Consider the following 21,980-nt stretch of genomic DNA (forward strand, 5'->3'; position numbering starts at 1 on the left):
GCAGCAGCGAGGAGAGCCAGACTGCACGTCCTAACAGCAAAGTCCTCCCTACCCCCAGTTCACACTCACGCAAAATGCACCGCCAGTAAGATGGCCGCGTACTCAGCCCCGAGGCAGGCGCCTTCTGGCCGATCCTTTGTGTGTCTCAACTTCCCTCCGTTCCCACCATGTTTCACTATATATTTCAAAAGAAAGCACCTCACGTAGGGATCATTCCCTATGACGGAAAAGCACCAACACCACACCACCCTTTGCAGCTGGGAGGGAAGGTGGCCCCTTGCAGCAGGGGAGAAAAGGTGCTCCCCAAACAGGGCTTGACGTTGCTGTGGCACAGCTCTCTCCACCTCTGAGCCCGTCCACCTGGGCAACCAGAGCGCTCCGCCCTGCCTAGGCGGACGGTCCAAGGATCTCGCTGCTGCCTCCGCTACCGGGCCCGCCCCCGGCCCTTCTTCTTCTTGGTGCCCGATGGGGTTTTGATGGGCAGCGGAGCGGAGACTTCTGGCACCGGCATGAGCGAGGGCGGCGACAGCTCCATCTGTTCCGTGCTTGTGCTTGGCTTGAAGGCTTCAAAGGGTGAGAACTTCAATGGGCTGCAAAACATGGGCTGGAGTTAAGCCAGTTACTGACTTCACCACTTACATGCCTCCTTGTCCTCTCCTGCCCCCCCATTTCACATAGAGCCACAGGTATCGCAGCGACCAAGGCCCAGACAGCACAGCCGTTCCCCTGGGAAAGGGTGCCGGAGACAACATTTATTGTCGTAAGCAAGGCCCTGAGCTCACCCTGCTTTTGCCCTAGTCCCATGAGGAAAGCACTCTAGAATCCAGGCCACCTCGTGACTCTCCCTTACCTGACAGGGGTGCGGGGGCTGCTGTTGAGACGGCGGGGAGATCGCAGCTTGGGCTGGAAGGAAAAGCCTTCCTTGATGCTCTCCAACACCGATGGGGCTACGTAGGTGAATCCCTGCAGAAGGAAACAGCTGGTCAACGCAGCTACGATCCGGGCCACTACTGCAACCTCAGGATTTGGTTTAACTCAGAAGCAGAAGCAGCAGCAACCCTGCAGCCCCTTCGCTAGGGAAAGGCAAACACTGCTGCATGCCCCTTACCAAGAAGGCCTGGTTGGCGCTCTCGCTGAGGAAGCCATCATCAGGACTATCCACGGGGGTCTGCCGGGTGAAGCGGGTGTCAAACTGGCTGACATCGTCTTCGGATTGCTGCGGGTGGGAAAGGGAGGAAGAGGTGATCAGTATACAGTGGTACCTTGGTTCTCAAACGGCTTAGTTGTTGAACAAATTGGCTGCCGAACGCTGCAAACCCAGAAGTAAGTGTTCCGGTTTGCAAACGTTTTTTGGAAGCCAAATGTCCGACGCGGCTTCTGATTGAGTGCAGGAAGCTCCTGCAGCCAATCAGAAGCCGGGCCTTGGTTTTCAAATGGTTTTGGGAGTCAAACGGACTCCCAGAAGGGATTAAGTTTGAGAACTATGGTACCACTGTACAGAGAGCAAGAGGACTAGCAGGAGTTCCAGGGAGACACCACACCGCCCTCCTCTGGGCTGATTAGGCAGAGCAAATTGGTACAGGAAGAATGGAATGCAGAGGTACTATAGCCCACCTACAGCAGCTCAGGGGACCATCTTGAAGTCAAGATCACTCAAGATGGATTAATTATCCATTTAGCCATCCTGTTTTTCTTACACTCTGCATCTTTGATCTCTGCCATCAATTCCATGCATGGTTATGAGGAAACAGAGTTGTCACCCATTTTATCAACTACCTATGCAAACTAGCTATTTTGACCAGGTAACAAAGAACATGTGCTGGTTCTGGTAAACCTTTCCCCAAACCTGGCATCCTCCAGATGTTTTGGCTACAATTCCCATTGTTGCTGACCCTTGGGCCATGCTGGCTAGGGCTTACAGTCCAAAACAACACAGCACCTTATCAGAGTTACCGTGCAGAGGGAGGGAGATATAGAGCACACGGGTTTAACAGGAATCGTGGCTTTTAGCCAGCCAAAGGAAAGGGTGTGTGGTGCAGAATGCAATTACTGTTTCAGTTTCATAAGCCAGAACTCTTTAAGCTACAATGCAGGATTAAAGTGTTGAGAACCGAGAAGGCCATGGGCTGAAATATGGGCTAGGTGAGAAGAAAGGAGTGGGGTCCTACCAGTGATGGCCGGAAGGGTGGGTCAACTCTCCTAGCCAGCAAGTCATCCCAGTTAATGTGTCGGAAAAACGGGTGTCTCTGAAAGGCAAGGCAGGGAAGTTATTGCTACCTAGAACTATTGGAAGTTCCTGAAACAAAAAAGCCCTGAAAATCCTAAAATTTGAGGCTGCTCTCATAATGCCTGCAAGACGGCAGACTCATCTACAACCAGGTGGAAAAATTGCACTCCATAGATTTATAGTTATGGCGTCAGGAAAACTCCCCCCACCCCCACCCCTGCTTCCTTGTCTATCAAGCACAAAAGCCAGAGAAGCAGGATGGCTACAGTGCTCATAGACACCACAGTGGCTACCCATCACTCGGACACCAAACAAAAAACTGACTTCCTCTTGTAAAATTCCCATTTGTGGTCATTTCAACTTGGCAACAAATGTAGGCCTTTTCAAGTACAGAATTGGGGCCCAATCTGCATGTTTCAAAAAATGAATTAGAGGTACAGCCTTCTAAAGATGGTGCCACTTCAGAATGTGAATACTGGCTCAGGGATTGGAGTGTTTCCTGCAAGAACAAAATTTTCCTATCTATAGAAGTTAGCATGTCAAGGAGAAGATTCTTGGTGCCACAGTCCATGGGGGGCTGTACTGCATGCTTTTTTCCTGAATGTAGAGCTCAGTCCTGATTGACTTCAAATTAAATGGGTGACTTGAACAGCAGAACACCATATACAGCTATGGATGAAAATCAGTGGTCACAAAATTATTGAAAAATGGTGGTGAAAAGGCTAAGCACAGACCACAAAAGTCACATTATGTTTGCCAGATTTCCCTCCCCTTAACATGTTACTGCTTACACAAATGGTACAGAATGTAACATGGGTTTTCCCAACAAGTTTTTTCCAACAATCTTCTCAGCTACTAAAATTGGCATACAGGTGAATCACCAGGTATCAGTAGTGCAGAATTTTATGAGCTGAAAAGAAGAAAAGCCCTTGGGAGGGGATAAAGGGAGAAGAGGACAGGAGCCTGCAAAGGACTTCAGGTTGCTTCTATCTGGCCTATTCTATCCAAAGAAATCAGGACAGATGCACTTAAGAAATGAAAGTACCTCACTGAAATCCTATACCATGAAAAGCTGACTTCTGCAACCTGGATGGTTTCGTTTAAGCACATTTGCAGAAATATACCCTGCTTTAATTCATTATTGGAAGAGGCAAAGAACTATGCAAGTTGCTGAAGATTTGGAAATGCTGCCCAGAGCACAGAATCCTCCCTGCTCCACTCCAGAAATTTCACCAGGCAGTGCTTACATATTTCAAAAGGATAGAAACTTGCCTTTAATATATTCTTATAAGTATAGATTCTCAGGATTCTGAATTCTTTGCTCAATTCCTGCCGCAGGAGGCCTGGAAATGGGCTACACTTTTGTTTGAGTTCACTAACACCATCTCCATCCAGAGCACAGCCTGCCACTGTCCCCTCGTCCAATTTACCTGTACGTCTGCAGCATCACCTGGCCCGCCCCCGATCCTCTGGCTGGCATGCCTTTTGAGGAACTGGGAAAGAGAGAGAATGCATGGAAGAAATATTGCTCAGGTAAGCTCAAAGGGCAGAAGCAGACTCTTGAAGCAGATGGGACTCACAAGCATAGCACTTCCACAGTAACCTCCATTTTATTCTACTCGGGACTCTAGAATGCAGGATGAGGTTTGAGTCCACTATTATCAGAACGCTTTTCACATGAACAGGAGTCTACACATCACCTCCCCCCGCCACACACACTATGGCAGCCTTCCCCCACCTGGCACCTCCAGATCTTATGGACTAGAGTTTCCATAATAGCAAACAATTGGCCATGCTGCCATGTCACCACCACCATCCATGGAGGCACAAGCTTCCACCCGCTTCCCTCCCCAACACTAGCCAGTACCAGGCAAATGGCCTGCCCCTCCTTACTGCCTCTCGGGGGAATGGAGCACTCAGTGTGAGAGGTGCTGCTGCCCTCCACCCACTACATCCCCATCCATTTCAGCTTGTATGCTCTGCAGCATCAGCTTCTGCACCAAGTACTTCCTGAAGCTGAGAGATAGAGGACAGGCCATACTGGAGAGACAGCTGGCCTCTCCACCATGACCGGTGATGCAGGAAGGGAAGAGGTGGTCACACAGCAGCCAGAGGCAAGAGAAGGGAATGGTAAGCCACCTCCTCCCACTTCACCATTTTCAAGCTTAAGAGGAAGATGACCGTCTGCATGGTGGTATGCAAACTATGCATGCACACTCACACACACAAACTTCCCAGTTCTAGCAGCTCTGGGAAGAAGGAAATGGTAGGTCATGTACTGAAAGGTACTGGGCAGTTCTGGTTGATGTCAGCATTGTAGGGGGTTGGACTGGGTGACCCTCAGGATCCCTTCCAACTATACAAATCTACGATTCTGCTCTGGAGAGCCCTTCTGAGCTTGTAACCAAGAAGGGGACAATCACTGGGCTGGTGCTGAACCTCAGGGGTTCCTACCTCCAAAGCTGAGTGTCACATTGAATAGAGACACTCTCCCCTCCCCATCTCTCTCAACAACCACAAGTGGTTTGACTGCCAAAGTATGCTTGCCCTGCCTACCCTTACATACCCATAAGTAATGCATTTATTAAAACATATAAGCAGCATTTGCAAGATGCCCGGGGGAGGAAGGTGTGATAGCAACCTAAGCAACAAGACAGTCAAAATGCAATCTGCAGGACCCAGTTGAATGACAGGTGGGCTGGTACCTTCTTGATCAGGTCACGGGCATCGGGGGTCAAGTAGGGCGGAAGCGCCAACTTCCCTTTCAGGATCTTGTCCATGGTCTTTTTGCGGTTTTCGGCTGTAAATGGCGGCTGCAAGGCAGGGACACAGAGGGTTTAGCAGAGGAGGAGGAAGAATCTGCTTGGCAGCTCAAGCAAGTGCAGGTGGCCAGGGTGGGGAGAAGGGAAACAGAGAGGGAAAGGCTAAGGGTGCAGCATGGAAACCAACAGCAAAACATCGGTGCAAACCCTTTGAGAATAGAAGTTGGAGACAATGAAGTTGTGCTAGGCACAGAGACACGAAGACACACAGACAAGGAAGCAGCAGCAATCCCCCCACACCCCTTCAAACGCCTTACTAACCAGTACTAGTAGTGAGATGTTGCCATTCCCCCCTCCCCACAAAAACCTGTTCAGTTGGTTGCTTAGTATCTAAGACCACTGCCAGCTGAGCCAGATACAAGGCTATCTGCAACCCGACCTATCATTAACCACCGATCTACAATTCCTCCCTCCCTCAGTCATGTGTGGCATCCCTTCTGTTGACACCCTGTGCCCTGTTGCTTCCAACCCCGCCTTCAAACACAGCATGAGCGAGACTTGCCGATCCAGTGAGCATGTCATACATCAGAGCACCGAGGCTCCACCAATCCACTGCTCGGTTGTGGCCGCTGCGCAGCAATATCTCTGGGGCCCTGGAAGGCAAGTGAGGGGGGGCGGGGGCAGAGGGAGAAATAATATTGTGATGGTAGTCACCCACATATATTTCCCACCCAAATTGAACCGGAAGAAAGCCTGTGCTGATTTCTCAAAAACGCCCAGGAGTCCAAGTCACCTACATGTATTCTATGGTGCCACAAAAGGTGTGGGTGACAGCGCCGTCGTGGATGGACTCCTTACAGAGGCCAAAGTCCGTCAGCTTAATGTGCCCTGCAGAAGAGGAAACCAAGAAAGTGAGTTCCTGTTACTGCCTTGGCAGTAACTTCGAGATTAGGTTATTTTAACGGGCTCCGTGTGGGGATGCCCTTGAGGATAACTTGGAAACTTCAAGTGGTCTAAAATGCAGTTGCTGGAAACCACAGAAGGGGAAAGTTCTTTTGTTCTTGAAACTTGTGGTGGTTGGGACTCCGATAGAGAACAGGGATGGGGCTCTGTATTCAAAGGGCGAGGAGTGGATAATAAATTAGCATTATGAGTAATAAATAAACTGAGGGAAAGGAGCATACTGAAACCAAGGTACACCCCCCCCCCCATGCACACACACACTCCTTTTGCACACTGGGAATACTGCTGCCTACCCTGGCTGTTTAGCATGATGTTCTCAGGCTTGAGATCCCGGTAGATGATGCCACTAGAGTGCAGGTGACCAAGGGCCAGAGTGATCTCACTCAGATAGAAGCTGGAAGAAGAGGGGAAAGCACTCAGTCAGCAGCAGGAACACAAGCCACCCAAACAGTTCAGAATGGGCTTGCCATGTCAATATTTGAGGAACGACCATTCACGGGTCCCAACAACAGGCAGTGCAAACCGCTAACAGAAAGCCTGGTGTCCATCAAAAGGGGAGGGCAATCCACAAAATTCAGTCCATCTGTGGGACTAAAGGACCCAAATGCCAAGAAAGCAGCTGGATGGGAAGTTGCCTCTTCCGGTACAGCCAGGAATACCTGTTTGGTGCAGGTAAGTCAAGGTTCCTTTTGGCTTGGGGAAGGGGAAAGAATGTGATGATTTCTGGAATTTTAATGAGCAGGGGCAAGGCAGCCAATATTTACTCTTCATTAAAGACCTACAAGTTCCCAAGAATCCTTTCTGAACGTCACTGAGTGGTTTGCTCCAACGTGCCTCAAGAGCATGGTTGAGCAATCCAGTATTTTATGCTGGTGTTTATTGCATTACCTCATGCCCACCCACTTCCAGCAACAGTTAAAGCTCTGGAAGCCCCACAGAAGAATCATTAGGGTTGAGAACAGCTACATGCATTTATAGGGCACTCCTTCCTGTCAGGCCGGAGGGAGGAGCAGCAACATGCCGCTGCACACAAATACAATGGCCCTCTTTCATTGGACAACAATGGGGAGAGCTGCCTTATTTGAGAATGCTCGATCTGCTCCTCTTCCCTGGTTGGCAAGTGCTTTTGAATTTCTGTCGCATCTGCATTCATCCCACTGTGCATTTATCTCACCGTGTGCACTATGGATTTTTAAAACAGCAAGCTTGTTTGATGTTACAGTGCACGCAGGAGATAAACCAATGCCATGGCTGCAGGAGGAGTCATTTTAAGTGAATTTTTGCAGTTGTACCATGCAAAATTTTCCATGGGTTCATCTTATGATGCAGCTGTATGTTCAATGGCCCGCAATGATGTGGGCAAGACCAGTCACAAGGGTGTTAGCTCAAAATCACTGCCCTGGCTAGCTGACAATTTTGTGTTGTCTGATGCGCTGGACTCTTCCCAAAGGGCTGCCAGTCCTTGAATACGGTAGCTGCTCATGGGATAAATCCCCAAAGAAACAGCTCTGAGACTGAAGCTGTAATTTTTAATAGGTACTCAAGTCAGATTAGGTGTGCTCTAAAAAATCCACAGAGTAACACAAGTCACTGTGGATGTTCAACTGACAGTGGTGCTTAAAAAGACCAATACAATCTATTTTAGAATAAATTGTTACAGGTGAAGGCAACAAAAACTCATATGAGGGAAAGGACACTGATTAAAGCAGCACTGCTAAACACACAACAGTAAACTATGCTCAGCAGACTGGGATTTATTTCCAAGTAAACACACAGGGGATTGAGTCAGAAATGGAACAAAGGCAAGGCAGGCTGCTCCCTATGATGTTTGTCCTGAGAAGATAAACAACAAAATCTCTCTTTTTTCATGGATCAAGTAAAACCAGATGGTGCAACCTACTACTCGTATGGCAGATTAGTTTAGTAATGTCATCCAGATAGTTCAAAAAAAGAGAGCCACATTAGAAGACAAGGTTTTTGTTTTCCTTTACAGAAACCACACCAGGGTCATTTTCCTATATTTATCCTGCATTGTTCAGTGAGCACAAAGCTACTGAATTGTCACCGTTAAGGATCTGGGCCAATTTTCCATCCCATGTTCAAACAATAGATTAGGTTAGGATTTTCAAACAGTCTTGGCTTTGTTTTGTTTTGAAAGGAATATCCATAAAACCCATTCATTCAAACCCTACCTACAGAACTGCTGCAAGTGGTACAGAGCAGAGATGGGCCACCTAGGCCCCTCCAGGTGTTGTTGGGCTACAACTCCCACAATCCCTGACCATGTGGGTGGCCACAGATTTCCTACCCCTAACAGAAGAGATTATATGGCCAGTGTACGAATCAGGAGAGAGATCCTGCAGCTAACTCCAGTCCTCCCGACTACCCCCATTCAGTCTAGAGTGGTGCTTGCACTGACCAGGCTGTGTCCTCCAGGAAGATGCCTTCTCGCTCCAGCTGCATGAAAAGCTCCCCACCTAGAAAACACAGGAGGAAGAGAAATCATCAGCTCACACCCCAAAATCCACCTGGAGTTGAAGGGGTTGACTCCCAGGGAGTTGCACCAAGCCACTGGGGCAGTCCCCTTTCCACTGACGGAGGCTGATCTTTGTTTCCATACCACTGAGACATTCCAGGATGAGGTAGAGTTTACCACCAGTTTGGAAGGCATAGATGAGGTCCACAATGAAGGGGTGCTTGATGGCCTCCAAGATATTTCTCTCTGCCCTTGTGTGGGCTGTGTCCTTGGCATTACAGGCAATCTTGGCCTGCAGGAGACACCGAGAGAAAATGAAGGTCCCCGCTACGGGATGAAACAGCACACATACCTTCTACTGCAAAGAGACAGGCAGCTTACCTTCTTTAGGACTTTCATGGCAAATATTTTCCCAGCATTTGTGCCCTGCACCTTCCGTACCTGGAATACCTACAGTGGGCACAGAAGCAATAAGCAAGATGAGCGGCCCATGGCAGACTGAAGAGAGGAGCCTCATGAGGTCCCACCCATTTTCTAGCTTTGCCAGGTATCATTGGCTCTCAGACTCCCCCGTCCAGTCTGTGCAACCTTCATCTCCTGTGTGCTCAACATTTTATAAGAGAATGGCACAGGGAACAAGCAAGACTCATTGCACAGCATGCTGGCAAAAATCCAGAATGGATCAGGTATATCGCAGCCCTCAGTACATAGCCCTGGGTACTCTGCACACTCCTGCTTCAGAGTAAGCATCTAACGATGCCACTGCCAATGACTCACAGCATTGCGCCTTCTTCCCCAGGGGCTGCTACAGAACTCAAGGGGCAAAGGGCAGAGCAGCTTTTCCCAACCTGGTGCCCTCCAGATATGTTTCGCACGATAATTTTGCATCATTGCAGACTACTGGCCATATTGATTGAGGATGCTGGGCGTTGTAGGCCAAACATATAGAGAGCACCGGCTGGAGAAAGCTGGGCTAGAGGGAGGGCGATCCTGTCAAGGACTCAAGAAACCACATATCTGGAAACTAAACAAGAGAGGCCCCAATCCTGTCAACTACACACTGGAAGCCCACCTTGCAGCATGAGGGTTGCTTCAACATGATGCAACTCCATGATGCAACGATGCGTGTGTACATTTCTATGAACTGTGCAACCATGCAGGAAGTCCTTTGGGGAAGGGATGACAGAAGCACCTGTTTTTTGTCGTACATCTCCTTGAGATGACTGCGTCAAAGGCCCTTAATAAAGTACAGTCGTACCTTGTTTGTCGAATGGAATCCATTCCGGAAGTCCATTCAACTTCCAGAAATGTTTGACAACCAAGGCGCAGCTTCCGATTGGTTGCAGGAGCTTCCTGCACTCAACTGGAAGCCACGGAAGCCGCAGTGGATATTCAGGTTCCAAAGAACGTTCGCAAACTGGAACACTCACTTCCAGGTTTGCGGCGTTTGGGAGCCAAAACATTCAACTAGCAAGGCATTTGGGATCCAAGGTATGACTGTAATGATGGTGATAATGAATAATAATGGGAGATAGATAGATAGATAGATAGATACACAGCCTGCATGTCTGATTCAGTTCCCATCTGACTGCCCAGGGTCAGTCCCCAGTCATAGTCAGATACCACACAGTCGATGAAACTATAGGATAGGGAGAAGTGAGCATGTTATGGTTTCCCAGTCTATTTGCCTTAGCAGATTCAAGGAAAACAAAAGAAAGTCTTAACATGGCATGGTCTTAAAAATAACCTGTATTTTAACTGGTCAACTTTGGCATAAGTCAAACGCTCCCTGCCTCCTACATGTCTCTCTTCCTGTTTCATCCATCTCACTTCCTCCATAAGCCTGAAATTACCTAAGAACCAGATAAACACGAAAAATGATGATCACAAATAAAACTGAGCAGAGTACACAACAAAAAATTAGGAGTCAAATTGCAGGAAAGTACTTACCTTGGGTAAACATAAATTTTAAAGAGGTGTTTAAAGATCACTACTGCCTCCACCTCACAAATTACCCAAGGGAGAGCAACCTAGAGGATAGCTCAGCAAATGGCCATTTGCTGGTGATGGAAGGAAGAGCAGGGGCTTTATGGAAAATTGTAAAGATTAGCTTCTACTTCCAGTGAGAGGCCACCTGCCAGGTATCCTGGTCTCCAGTTGTTTAGGGTTTATAAGTCAGCATGGAAACTTTTAATTTGGTTGGTAGCCAATTGGGAGCCAGTGCAGATATTTAAACAGTGGTAGAAAGCTTTACATCCTACTAAGGAGCCTGGCAGCTCTTATATAATATTTGTGAATCTTAGGTTGTTTTTACTCTCAGTTTCACACTTATTTTTAATATTTGTTTTGAGTTGACTTTTTTTTGAAAAAGAACAACTAATTAATAGCAACAAAACAGATTGGCTTTTTTGTTTTTGTTGCTATTAATTAGTTGTTGTTCTTTTTCAACAACAGGAGACAGGGAAATGTACATTCCGAAGTGTAACTACCCTACTTTCCCCACCCTCCCAATGCACACCACCCCAAAGCACTGCTCACCTTGCCATAGCCACCCTTGCCCAAAACACGTAGCAATTCGAAGCAGTGGGGCCCAATGCGCTCCGGGCCATTGTTGACAATACTCTCAGAGATTTCAATTTCCTCATAATGACCTGGCACCAATCTGTGGAAGGGAAAGAAGGACAAGGGAAATAAGCAGAGAAGGTCCTTCAAAGTGAAGTCTGACAGTTAAATATATAAAAAGAGTGAAGAGAACCACTGAAACCACAAATTGTCATATGTGTTCTATAAAGGTATAGGCAGGGACTCCAAGATAAGTTAACTTAAGAAAGTTCACAGAAAGCTAATTTCCCATTTCCTCCTTCCCCCTGCAAAGCCTCACTGGATTAACGCAGGGCCTCCCTGAACCATGCGGAATGGAGCATTATTGTAGAGAGGCAGGACCAGGAAATTTACCTTCTGTGAAGTTCCTTAAATTACGTTACCTTAGAACACAAGGAAAGAGTGTTTAGAAATGAAAGAAAGCCATTACTCCTCTGGCAATCTGATAGTCTAGATCAGGGGCAGGCCAACTGGATCCTTACCTCCTCCAGCCACTGCAGGCCAACTCTGACAGGGGAAGAGACTGTGCATTCAAAGAGCTATAAATGCTGATCAGGGGTTACAAGAAGCCTCTTTGAAGACAGTTTTCCTCTGCTAAATGGCAGAAGAAAAATGTCTTTTTGCAGATGTGGTTTGAATCCAAATCATGCTTGCAAACAGGAAACTTTAAAGAGGCTAGCTCTCGGCACCAAACAGCTGGTGAGGAACTCTCTAGCCCAGGTGATCCCAGTGAGACTCACTTGCAGAGAGCGCCATTTGCCAAAGGACAACCCGAAGGGCACTTTTGGCTCCTGATTTGCTCCTTTGCAGCTGTATATTTACCTGCCCCGCACCTGATGTCACAAATGACATCAGGTGTGAAGCAGGTAGTCATGGTTTGGGGTAAATGGCCTCAAAAGCAAAATCAGGTCCCTTGCTGAAGTCTAACTAGAGAATTGACTTTCCTGACAGGTGGGAGAGGAACAGCTTTTTCACACTGTGTGAGAACACATTAGTCACATTCTGACTAATCTATACAGCAACTGATGCTTGCTCACTGGAACAGAACAAAAGTTGAAAACTAAGGCAAACAGAGTAGATAAGGGTTCTCTGATTGCAAAAGGTACTGAAGGGTATGGATACACTGGTCCACACTTTCCTGAAGTCTTGTTACTGTAGCTACAGGCACAAGACTAAGTTCACATACTCAAGATCTCATAAAATTCCTAGATTGTCAGCACTGAACCCACTGCCAAAGAAATATAAGCTATCTCTGATGGCTAAATGGAAGCTCTGTATCCTGTTAAATGTCAGACACTGCTACCATCACCTCCATGCCCTGCTTTGTGAATGCCCTGAAGCATCTGATCTAGCTGGCTGTTTTTTGGAAAAAATATATGCTCAGCTACACAGGCCTTAGTCTCCAATTCAGCAAGGCAATTATATTACCTCCAACATATTCCCTATGAGAGTGGTAAACAGTGGATTGCATTGGCAGTGGAAATCGAGTGGTGGTAGTTTTAATAAATTTTGCATGTAGCATCCTGGTTAGCTTTGCTTCTCCCATCCTATCCCTTTGTTGCCACCCTTCCATCAAAAGGCTGACTGTAAGCTCCTTAGGGCAGGGCCTGTAATTTGACTTACACATTCCTTTGAAGTGCCGTCATGTAACAATGACAGCACCATATAACAAAATGACAACATGCCTTTGGGCTTAGGGGAGCCTCTAAGTACTAGATGCCAAGACCATATGACTAGCTGGGACTACAGATGGGCCCCCAGTGACTCACCACGGCAATTCTTGCCAGTCTGCCTATATCTCAGACAAGAAACCTAGTCCAGACAAGCCTGAGAGGCAAGAGGGACAGGGTAAGCTGGTTGTGGTCAAAGAAGCACAGCAAAATCCTCCCAGGGATGCAATGCAGGACTTTGTATTATACTCACTCAGAGCCTGTGTGGCGAAGATCTGGGTCCACCTCCTGAAAAGAGGGGGGGGGGGAGAGAGATGGAGAGACAAAGCAGAGGTCAATCAGTACCAGAGAAAATGGAGTGTCCCAGCCAGTGTGGGAGACGTATTAGGCACTAAGGCTGCAAATATGCTCCACTGAAGCTCAGAGGAGCTGCCTTCTCCGTAGACATGCACAGGACCGCACTGATGGGCTGCGATCCTGTACCAACATGCCTTGAAGGAACCCCCCTTGAGCTCCGTGGGGTTTACTTCCGAGTAAGGATCTATATTATTGCGCTCTTACTTACTGTCTTAACTTGCTTCTTCCCTCCCTCCTTTCCACTCCCCAGCCTGCCTTCCTGCCTTCCTTGCTAGGCCCACCCCCTTTTCCCTTCTATCAGTCTCTAACCCGCCTCACCAAGGCCCCCAGTTCAGGCTCCTCCCCGTCGCTCCCCTCCTCCGTTTCCAGGTCGATGTCGAAGACGCCGGCCATAGCAGGGGATCCCCGATTACCCCCGCGGCCTTCCAGGCCCCGCCTCCCTGAGTGTCGTCATCTCCCCAGCGACGCGGGTGTTATCGTCGTCATGGGACCGAGGCTTCCGCCCTTTCTGCGGGAGCGTATCATAGAGAGGCGGGAGAAGAGTGGCCGCACTGGCACCTCACTCCCGGTTTCCTGTTTTAAGGGTGCGGGGGAAGTGGTCGTCTCCATTTTACACTGTGAATAAAGAGGGAGAAGTGCAACACCTTCCTGCACGCGCACCCCTTTCTACACACACACACACAGTCGTTTGTGGTGTGTTGGCAGAAGGGACTTAATCCTTCCGTTTGTCGCTCCAATCGTAGCACTATACAGTAGTCTGTTTTAACCCCACCAAGCATCTCGGGTTGCATAGGTAACGCGGGAAGCAGCGTTATACTGAGAAGACCATTGGGTCCAACTAGCTCAGTATTCTGCACACCGACTGGCAGCGCCTCTCCATGGTTTTGGGGTTTTAAAAAATAATTTATATACCGCGCTATACCTGGGGGTCTTAGGGCAGTTCACAGAATAAAATCAAAATATAAAACCACAAAATACACAATAAATATAAAAACAACAGACCACCCCTGGGATGTGTCCCAGCCCTACTAGGGATGTTGGAGATTGAACTTTAGACCTGGAGGCAAAACATGCCCTGCCACTGATAATACAAATAAATTATTATTTATACCCTACCCATCTGGCTTGGTTTTAAAGCCACCCTAGACGTCTTGCCTGCTGGGGGAAACCTCAACATGATAGTGAATTAACATTTTTCTCTCATTCAGAATGTTACAGCTTCCAATCTAGAATAATAAACTTGACCACAACCAGCTTATCCTGCCCTTCTTGCTTCTCAGGCTTGTATTAAGTAAGGCATATATGCTCCTTAAGGGACGCAGGTGGCGCTGTGGCCTAAACCACAGAGCCTAGGGCTTGCCGATCTGAAGATTGGTGGTTTGAATCCCAGCGATGGGGTGAGCTCCCATTGTTCGCTCCCTGCTCCTGCCAACCTAGCAGTTTGAAAGCACGTCAAAGTTCAAGTAGATAAATAGGTACCGCTCTGGTGGGAAGGTTAATGGTGTTTCTGTGCGCTACTCTGGTTCGCCAGAAGAGGCTTAGTCATGCTGGCCACATGACCTGGAAGCTGTCTGTGGACAAACATCAGCTCCCTCAGCCAGTAAAGCAAGATGAGCGCCTCAACCCCAGAGTCATCCATGACTGGACCTAATGGTCAGGGGGTACCTTTACCTTTACTATATGCTCCTTAAGGTCAGGACAACTTGCAGTATCTTTGCTCTCCATCCTCATCTAGATTTGGGCCTGAAAGTCCAAGAAGTGTGGGTGCATGGAGGGTAAGTTTAAGTCAGCACATGTGTCACTGCACATCCTGACTAGTGATCAAGAGGTATGTATGTGAAGACATCAGCCTTAGCTTCTGGTTCTCATGCTTTGTGGAGCTTGGACCAGTTCAAGAGAGCCTTAATTTTGTTGCTAAACCTGCAGGGTTTGTTGTTAGCTGAATCACACTGCAAAGCCATGGTGCCCATAAGGGAATCACAGCTGGTGACAGTTTTCTGCTTTTACTAGAAGTTTATGCTATGTGTGTCATTTGATATTTTTCTATCTGCACAACTCTTAATTTCTCTGCAAAAATTCCACCTTCTCTTCCATGGAGTGAGGTTATTCAACAGTGGCCTCTTGTGATAGTTCCAAGTACTGCTATGTTATCCTCTACGTTTATATGGATCAGAAATGAGTCTTGCTGAACCAGAACTCTTCAGTATTTTCAGACCCAGAATCCATCTTTAGGTCAACCAAGAATGCATTTGAGAATCCACTTCTTAATTTTTCTACCATTTATTTGTTTGGGGGTAGTATAGCTGTTGTTACACACCTTAGATCAAGTTGTGACACCATGCTGCCAGTAGGTTAATGTGCTAATAGACCATAGCTATAGCCTGCTTTGGCTAGTGTAGCAAATCTTGCAGCACAAATCACAAGGTATAATGAGGAAATGAAAGATGTTTAACATATCTGCTGACTGTTGTTTATTTGCATAAACACTTGGTAAATCTTAGGTGTGAAGAGCTGTAGCACCAAGAACACAGAAGATATTCAATCTTTCCATTCCATCTGTCTAGTTTCCACTCACAAGTGTGGCACTTTTGCAAAATATATATTTGATTGTCAGAATACTTTTCCTGCATGTACTGGAAACAATTTCAGAATTATGTGAGCATGCCCTCAGGGTTTGTTTGTTTTACATGTTCAACATTTTAGGAGTGGGGGTTTGTTTGTGATGTCCACGAAGTCATTGAACTGGGTAGATGTGTGTGTTTTTAAAAAAATGTTCAGAAGGATGTACATTTGCATCCAGACCCATCAGTTGTAACATACGACAAGCTGCCTGTACAGAGAACTGGGTCAAGTCCCTAGTCCTTGGAACAACAGTTCATCCGATGTTCCCATGGGGCTTTATCGAGCTAGAAAGATATGTGGTGTGCAAAATAATGTTCCGAGTTAAGGGCTAATACAAACGAGAAAATCAAATGATCAAACTTTTATTCGGACAGGTAGGGGTGCATGTTAGAATTTCACCCCGAGACTTTGTGCTTGTCCTAGCCAGCAATAAACTCTTTACAAAGGCAAAGTGGTGCAGTTTAGTGTTCAGGTACCTGTGGCCCTAAAGCAGTCTCCAGCAGTCATAGCTGAGTTCTGCTCAGGCTTTGAAGTGACTCCTTCCTGCTTCTGCTCTTCGGTAGAACTTAGGCATCCGAGACACATTTAGTTCTCGCCTTTTCAACAAGCCCCCAACTTTCCTTTCAGCTCTTTGTGCTGGTTCCTTGACCTTTCTTCTCCAACCCTCTGGTTTGCTTCTCTCAATTGCAACAGATTCCTGACCTGGAGAACTAAATGTTGAAAAGACGACTCATATCACAGGACCAGACTTCTGGAAAGTTCTGTTCTGTAGAAGGCAACATCTCAGAGAGACTCCAAGGTTGAGAGGAGGCCGCCCTCTGCAAGGCCCAACAGATTGCTAGGCTTTGCAGACTGAACAAGGTAGGCCAAGAGATACTTTTGATATTAATTCATTTGCTTCCTGGACCTTATTCCAGACAGTGTTGTAAATAATGTGTGTTAGAGGCAACAAACATTCAGTTTTGAGCAACAATTTTGTGAAGATCTCCATTAACCCTTATTATATCACAACGGTAAGACAGAAACAGAATCTTCAACATATTTTACAGGGATAATAACAATTTATAACAGGGAAACTTTATAAATTAGGGTGGGGGCTCAGATTCGTAGTTTTGCTTTCTATGGCAAGGGAGTCACAGAACCCAACTATATTTAAGGAAGTGAGATAATCTCCTCAAAATAATTGGGGGGTCCCCTTATTCTTCCATTCATTCATATTCACCTCTATTTTTCTTGCTCCATCACTCTCTTTTTCATTTCCCAAGATTTCCTAGGTTTCCTTCCTTCTCTGTTGTTTTTTATTCCTTACTCTCTCTCTCTGTTAATTCTTACTTTCTTCTTCTATCTTTCATGTTCTTTCAGCTACAAAAAGTTCAGGGGAGAACAGTGTACTGGCTGCTTGTTCAGTGGGACAAGAATCTTAGAGTAAACCTTGGTGCTATGTCGAATGCAACTCAGATTGCCTTGGACCTAATCTTCCACCTTTTTTAAAAAAGTGTGGTTCTGAATCTATCACCACACATCTGGTTGGACATATATTTGCCATTGCCTTTCCCAGTGGCAGCATTTAATCAGCATGCTTATTTTTTTACACAATAATTTAATTTCACAGCACCAAAATGAAAAAGCACTTTAACACAATTTTTAAAAACAAAAACCAGGGGTTCCCCCTCCCATTAAGCAGCATTTTAGTATTGTTTCTTTCCCACCTCATCTTCTAATTTGCTATTAAACACTTCTAATTTGCTGTCTCCACACACAAGACCATGTCAAGCTCACTAGAATGGGAAGACAGTGAAAATGTATACAGTGGTGCCTCGCAAGACGAAAAGAATCCGTTCCGTGAGTCTCTTCGTCTAGCGGTTTTTTCGTCTTGCGAAGCAAGCCCATTAGCGGATTAGCGCTATTAGCGGCTATTAAAGGCTTAAGGGATTAGCGGATTAGCTGCTAAAAGGCTATTAGCAGCTTAGTGCCTTAGAAAAAGGGGGTGAGGAGCGAAAAAAACAACCCAGGAATCGCAAGACATTTTCGTCTTGCGAAGCAAGCCCATAGCTAATTCGTTTTGCGAAGCACCTCCAAAACGGAAAACCCTTTCGTCTAGCGGGTTTTCCCTCTTGCGAGGCATTCGTCTTGTGGGGCACCACTGTACTGACAAAGAGTGCTGCACTCCCGAAATCTGAAAATTGCAAGCGTACAAAATTGCACATGCAGCTTACAATAGTAGAGCAATGGTTGTGTAGTGTTAGGAGCTACCAGCCTTAGACATACCCAAATACATCTGAGTTCAGTGGAAACTATTGCATCGTAAAGATGCTTAAGATTGCAGACTAGTAAGAGTGCGCTTAACACATTCTTGAGTTGGTTTGTTTTTAGAAAAAGGCAGTAAATTAAATCCCCTAGGATAGAAATCTAGAGCGATCTATTCTTCACTTTTCAAGAACACTTGTGCTGGTATGGGCTTCCTAATTAGACCACTGTGGAGTAGGAGTAATGGCTTATTTGGGATGTGCTGATGTTAGAGTTAGTAACATGACTAATTCTAAATTATTATTTTTTAAAGTATATTATGTTTGTACCCCCGCCTTTCTTCCATCCCAGAGTTCAAGGTGTAATATACATGTGGTTCTTGTCTGATCTCCCATCAAAGCAGTGTTAGAAACTGAAATATGAAAGCTAGGAGCTAAATGGCACCTTAAACCTAGGTTATGGGTGCAAAAACGGAATGTCTGGGCAAGCTTTTTTATAACAAGAATACAAAGCTGAAAATGAACGAACTGCAGTTAAAATATTACATTCATTTTTCACATGGTCTAGTCCTTCCTCTGCCCACCCCCCAAATATTCTTAAGAGGGTCTCTTCTCCAGTCTTCAGAGAGTAGCTGGAAGTGGGGAGGCAGAAAAAGGTCCTCCTTTCCTTCCACTCTGCAGTTTTAATCTGAAATCTTAGGCGCAGAACTGCAGCCAGAGCTCAGAAACTTTGCACTAATGAAATTCCCTGTTGCAAAATGTGCCTAGAACAACGGGAGTTTCAAACACTGCATCAAAGTACTGACTAGACCCAAACCAACTTTGGGTCTAACAAGGTTTGACAAGGTTTTGTATCATATTCCCTCAGACCATACCTTGGAAGCACATCTACCTTCTGTTACACAACCTTGTTATTCGTCTTTAAAATATCCTTCACGTAATACTTGCCTTTCTGCAATATGCATTGGCTTTGTAGGGCTTCAAACCACTACTTTTGGTTTAATCCACAATGGTTACGATTCCAAAAAACAAAGCGTGTACAGTGTACACAGACAGGATTATTACTGCAGTAGCTCTTAGCTCTAAACAGCTCTCGAGTATATAAAACTTTGAGCTGGAAGCTACTATTGCAAAAACAGTGGATAAATTTGGTGTTTGCATTAAAATGGTGCCTGTGGATTCGGAGATTGCAACTAAGTGCTATGTGGAGTTTATTAGTTGGGTGTGTGGGTGTGTAACTAGAGACATGCAGTTGAAAGCTCTTAGCAGGGAGGAATTCCAAATTGGAGTTACTGGATCTCATCTGGGAAAATCAAGATTTGGATAGAATCATGAGTCCACTTTACAGTGGATTCCTTTATGAGATGGTCTGAGTGCTACAGCACTTCCTCTGTGCCCATTTTTTTTTTTAAAGACCCAGGGAAGTCTTCCAGCCATCCACAGCCTGGAGTGGTTAGCAGGGCTTCTTGCCACTCTCACTCTCAGAGTGAATTATACAGCAGAAACATGGCTACCAATGCGCAAACACTTTAAAATCTGCATGGGAACAGGACAGGATGGACTTAGACCCATCCCCATGTAGTCCAGTGGTACCTCGGGTTAAGAACTTAATTCGTTCCGGAGGTTCGTTCTTAACCTGAAACTGTTCTTAACCTGAAGCACCACTTTAGCTAATGGGACCTCCCACTGCTGCTGTACCGCCGCCACACGATTTCTGTTCTCATCCTGAAGCAAAGTTCTTAACCCGAGGTACTATTTCTGGGTTAGCGGAGTCTATAACCTGAAGCGTCTGTAACCCGCGGTACCACTGTACTGGGACAGACTGGCCTTTAATGTGTCCATCTATCTCTAGAGATCAAGTAAGCTTAGAAGGTTTGATTTTGACATATTGCTGTTGAGAAGAGTTAATTATTGTGCTAGTGAAGTGGAATTAGAAACTACTGTAGCTGCTTTCTGGTAGCCCATATATGCAGCTCAAAGCCTCCATTGTTGATGAACTAGAATCAGACGTATTTTTTTACTGTAACATGACATCAAATGAAGTGTAACATGATGAGATTGGTTGTCACCTGCTTTCACAGGTGCTAAAAGATGTTAAGAGGCGTCCATAACATTGGTTGAATTCCACATGGAAGCCACTCCACTGTTCTCTGATGCAATGTCATGTGGCTTGGACCTGCATCGCAGGGGAATTGGACAAGATGACCCTTGGGAAACATTCCAACTCTACAATTTTATTAACATATGCAAATATGAGGGTGAGTCAGATAGCATGGGTAGTTTGCTGGTTGCAGGTGAAAGCCCCGCGTAATCTGCCCTGACCACATGGTTGCAAAATTCACACACCATGTGGAATTGTATTGCAGAAAGATGACTTCCACATGGGTGCATGTGTAAAGCACAGGCAGCAGGAATTCCACCAGCCATATCAATTCTGATGCCCGTTGCCGCTTTTGGAAAATGGCAACAATCTTTACCTAATCAGAAAGGAGGGAAAATATGTAAACTTTACATGATCAGCAAGTGGGGGGCAGGAATGACATTCTATTACTTCCAGCAGTCTATAAATTCCAAAAACAATCTCCCATGTACTTCAGCAGTTATCGCCAGTACATTGATTACAGCTGCACTGTGATGTTGGGATTTTTCAAAGATGTTAAGACTTGTAGGTATAGATGGGTCCCCACAAACGTAAGAGTCCAGCTGGATCAGGCCAAAAACTCATCTAGCCTAGCATCCTGTTCTCACAGTGGCCAAGTGGATGGCTGACAGATGCCCACAAGTAGTACATGAGAGCAGAAAAGCACTCTCCCCACTTGTATTCCACAGCATCTAGTAGACATACTACCTCTACTAGAAGTAACACAGCCATTGTAGCTAGAAGCCATGGAGAGACTTATCCTCCATTAATTTCTGCACACCCCTTTTAAAGCCATGCAAGTCAGTGGTCATTACATTTCCTAGCGGCAAATTCAGTAGTTTTCAAGTATGTGTGCTATGAAGAAGTAATCTATTTTGTGTGTTTCTTGTACTACTTTACTCCATCTTCTTTATGGCATTTTTTTTGCCCCTTATGAAAGCAATCAAGTCCATTCCCTCATCTCCTGTCTTCTGAGCTAAACATTTCTAGATGAAACTTATTTCCTTGACTCTTTACTGTTGGGTTTTTCCGTGGTAGTTTTAGCAACCCTCAAGAGTCCTCTTTATTACCCTGTTGATCTTGTTAGCCTTCTCAGTGGCTTTTGATACTTTGGATCAGATGGGAAGAACAGCTAGCTTTTTGGAGCTGGCTTTTCAGCATTTTTCCTTTTTTGTTTTCCCACCCTCAAAGAGTTGTTGTTTGTGATGCTCTTTGGCATGGGGTGTTCCAGAATACTTTTTCTCATTAATGCCGCTTAATGTCTACATCATCTATGAAGGCACTGGGACAGCCTTGGAATTCTGTATCACTAGCTAGTCAGGACTGACAGGCTGACGCAACCAGTGTGTGGAGGTTGTGAAGGAGTGGACTAGAGGGGAAAAGCCAAAGGGATCCAGACAAGATACTGCTGGTGGGGTAAACCTAGGCTGTAGAAGTGATTAGTGTGTCCATCATGGATGTGGTGGAGATATCCAGATTTGAATACATTTGTAATCTAGGTATAGTTCTGGATCCAACTCCTGGATAAGGAAGTATTGGTGGTAGCCAGAGGAAACTTTTACCAATGGTGACCGTTACATAGACTCTGCTTTTTGGAGGTACTCCCCTACATTTATGCATGCTTTTATAGCTTGACTACTACAATGCGGCCTGTGGTGTTTCCATTTAAGATCACCAAGAAGCTGCAAGAATATGTTCTTGCTCATCTCCTGATGGACTCTGGGAGGCATTCGCATATTCAGTTAGTCTTGTGGCCTCTGCACCGTCATTCTGTTAGCTTCCAGGGCCAATTCATGGGACTTACCTTTAAAGCTCCTCAGGGCCTGAGACTTGACATGCCTTTGGAGCCATCTCTCCCTGAATCAATCCAATAAAGAGCCTTGGTTCAGGGGCATCTCCACCCCCATTGCTCAGTC

At 46.0% G+C, this 21,980-nt stretch overlaps 2 protein-coding genes across 5 annotated transcripts in view; both read right to left on the minus strand.

Annotated features, from left to right (window-relative positions):
• The window catches only part of MAX (MYC associated factor X), a 703,696-nt gene that overhangs the window by 187,598 nt on the left and 494,118 nt on the right, over positions 1-21,980 (minus strand). The gene's annotated exons all lie outside the window — the stretch shown is intronic.
• Positions 7-13,526, minus strand: RPS6KB2 (ribosomal protein S6 kinase B2). 4 transcript variants are annotated; one of them, XM_083426909.1, is made up of 15 exons: positions 13,375-13,526; positions 12,953-12,987; positions 10,967-11,090; positions 8,810-8,878; positions 8,573-8,720; positions 8,372-8,429; positions 6,246-6,346; positions 5,787-5,877; positions 5,552-5,642; positions 4,933-5,040; positions 3,658-3,720; positions 2,169-2,246; positions 1,109-1,216; positions 851-963; positions 7-590 (listed from the first exon to the last, which is right to left on the minus strand). In XM_083426909.1, the coding sequence occupies exons 1-15, from the start codon at positions 13,447-13,449 to the stop codon at positions 425-427; spliced, it is 1,428 nt and encodes a 475-aa protein (XP_083283035.1). In that variant the 5' UTR covers positions 13,450-13,526; the 3' UTR covers positions 7-424. The 4 variants fall into 4 exon arrangements, with proteins under 4 accessions (XP_083283035.1, XP_083283034.1, XP_083283036.1 ...); XM_083426908.1 differs by having other exon boundaries at positions 8,606-8,720; positions 13,375-13,468; XM_083426910.1 differs by lacking the exon at positions 13,375-13,526 and adding an exon at positions 13,265-13,338.

This window comes from Podarcis tiliguerta, assembly GCF_965153285.1.
Source record: "Podarcis tiliguerta genome assembly, chromosome: 1".
NCBI classification, from domain to species: Eukaryota; Metazoa; Chordata; class Lepidosauria; order Squamata; family Lacertidae; genus Podarcis; species Podarcis tiliguerta.

Bases quoted from the DNA above. Each gene is read 5' to 3' on its own strand.
- RPS6KB2 (XM_083426909.1), bottom strand. From the start codon at position 13,449: ATGGCCGGCGTCTTCGACATCGACCTGGAAACGGAGGAGGGGAGCGAC. The intron at 5,878-6,245 runs GTAGGCAGCAGT...CCTCTTCTGCAG, and splicing joins CATCATGCTAAACAGCCAGG to GGCACATTAAGCTGACGGAC. The intron at 964-1,108 runs GTAAGGGGCATG...TTCCTTCTGCAG, and splicing joins GCGCCAACCAGGCCTTCTTG to GGATTCACCTACGTAGCCCC.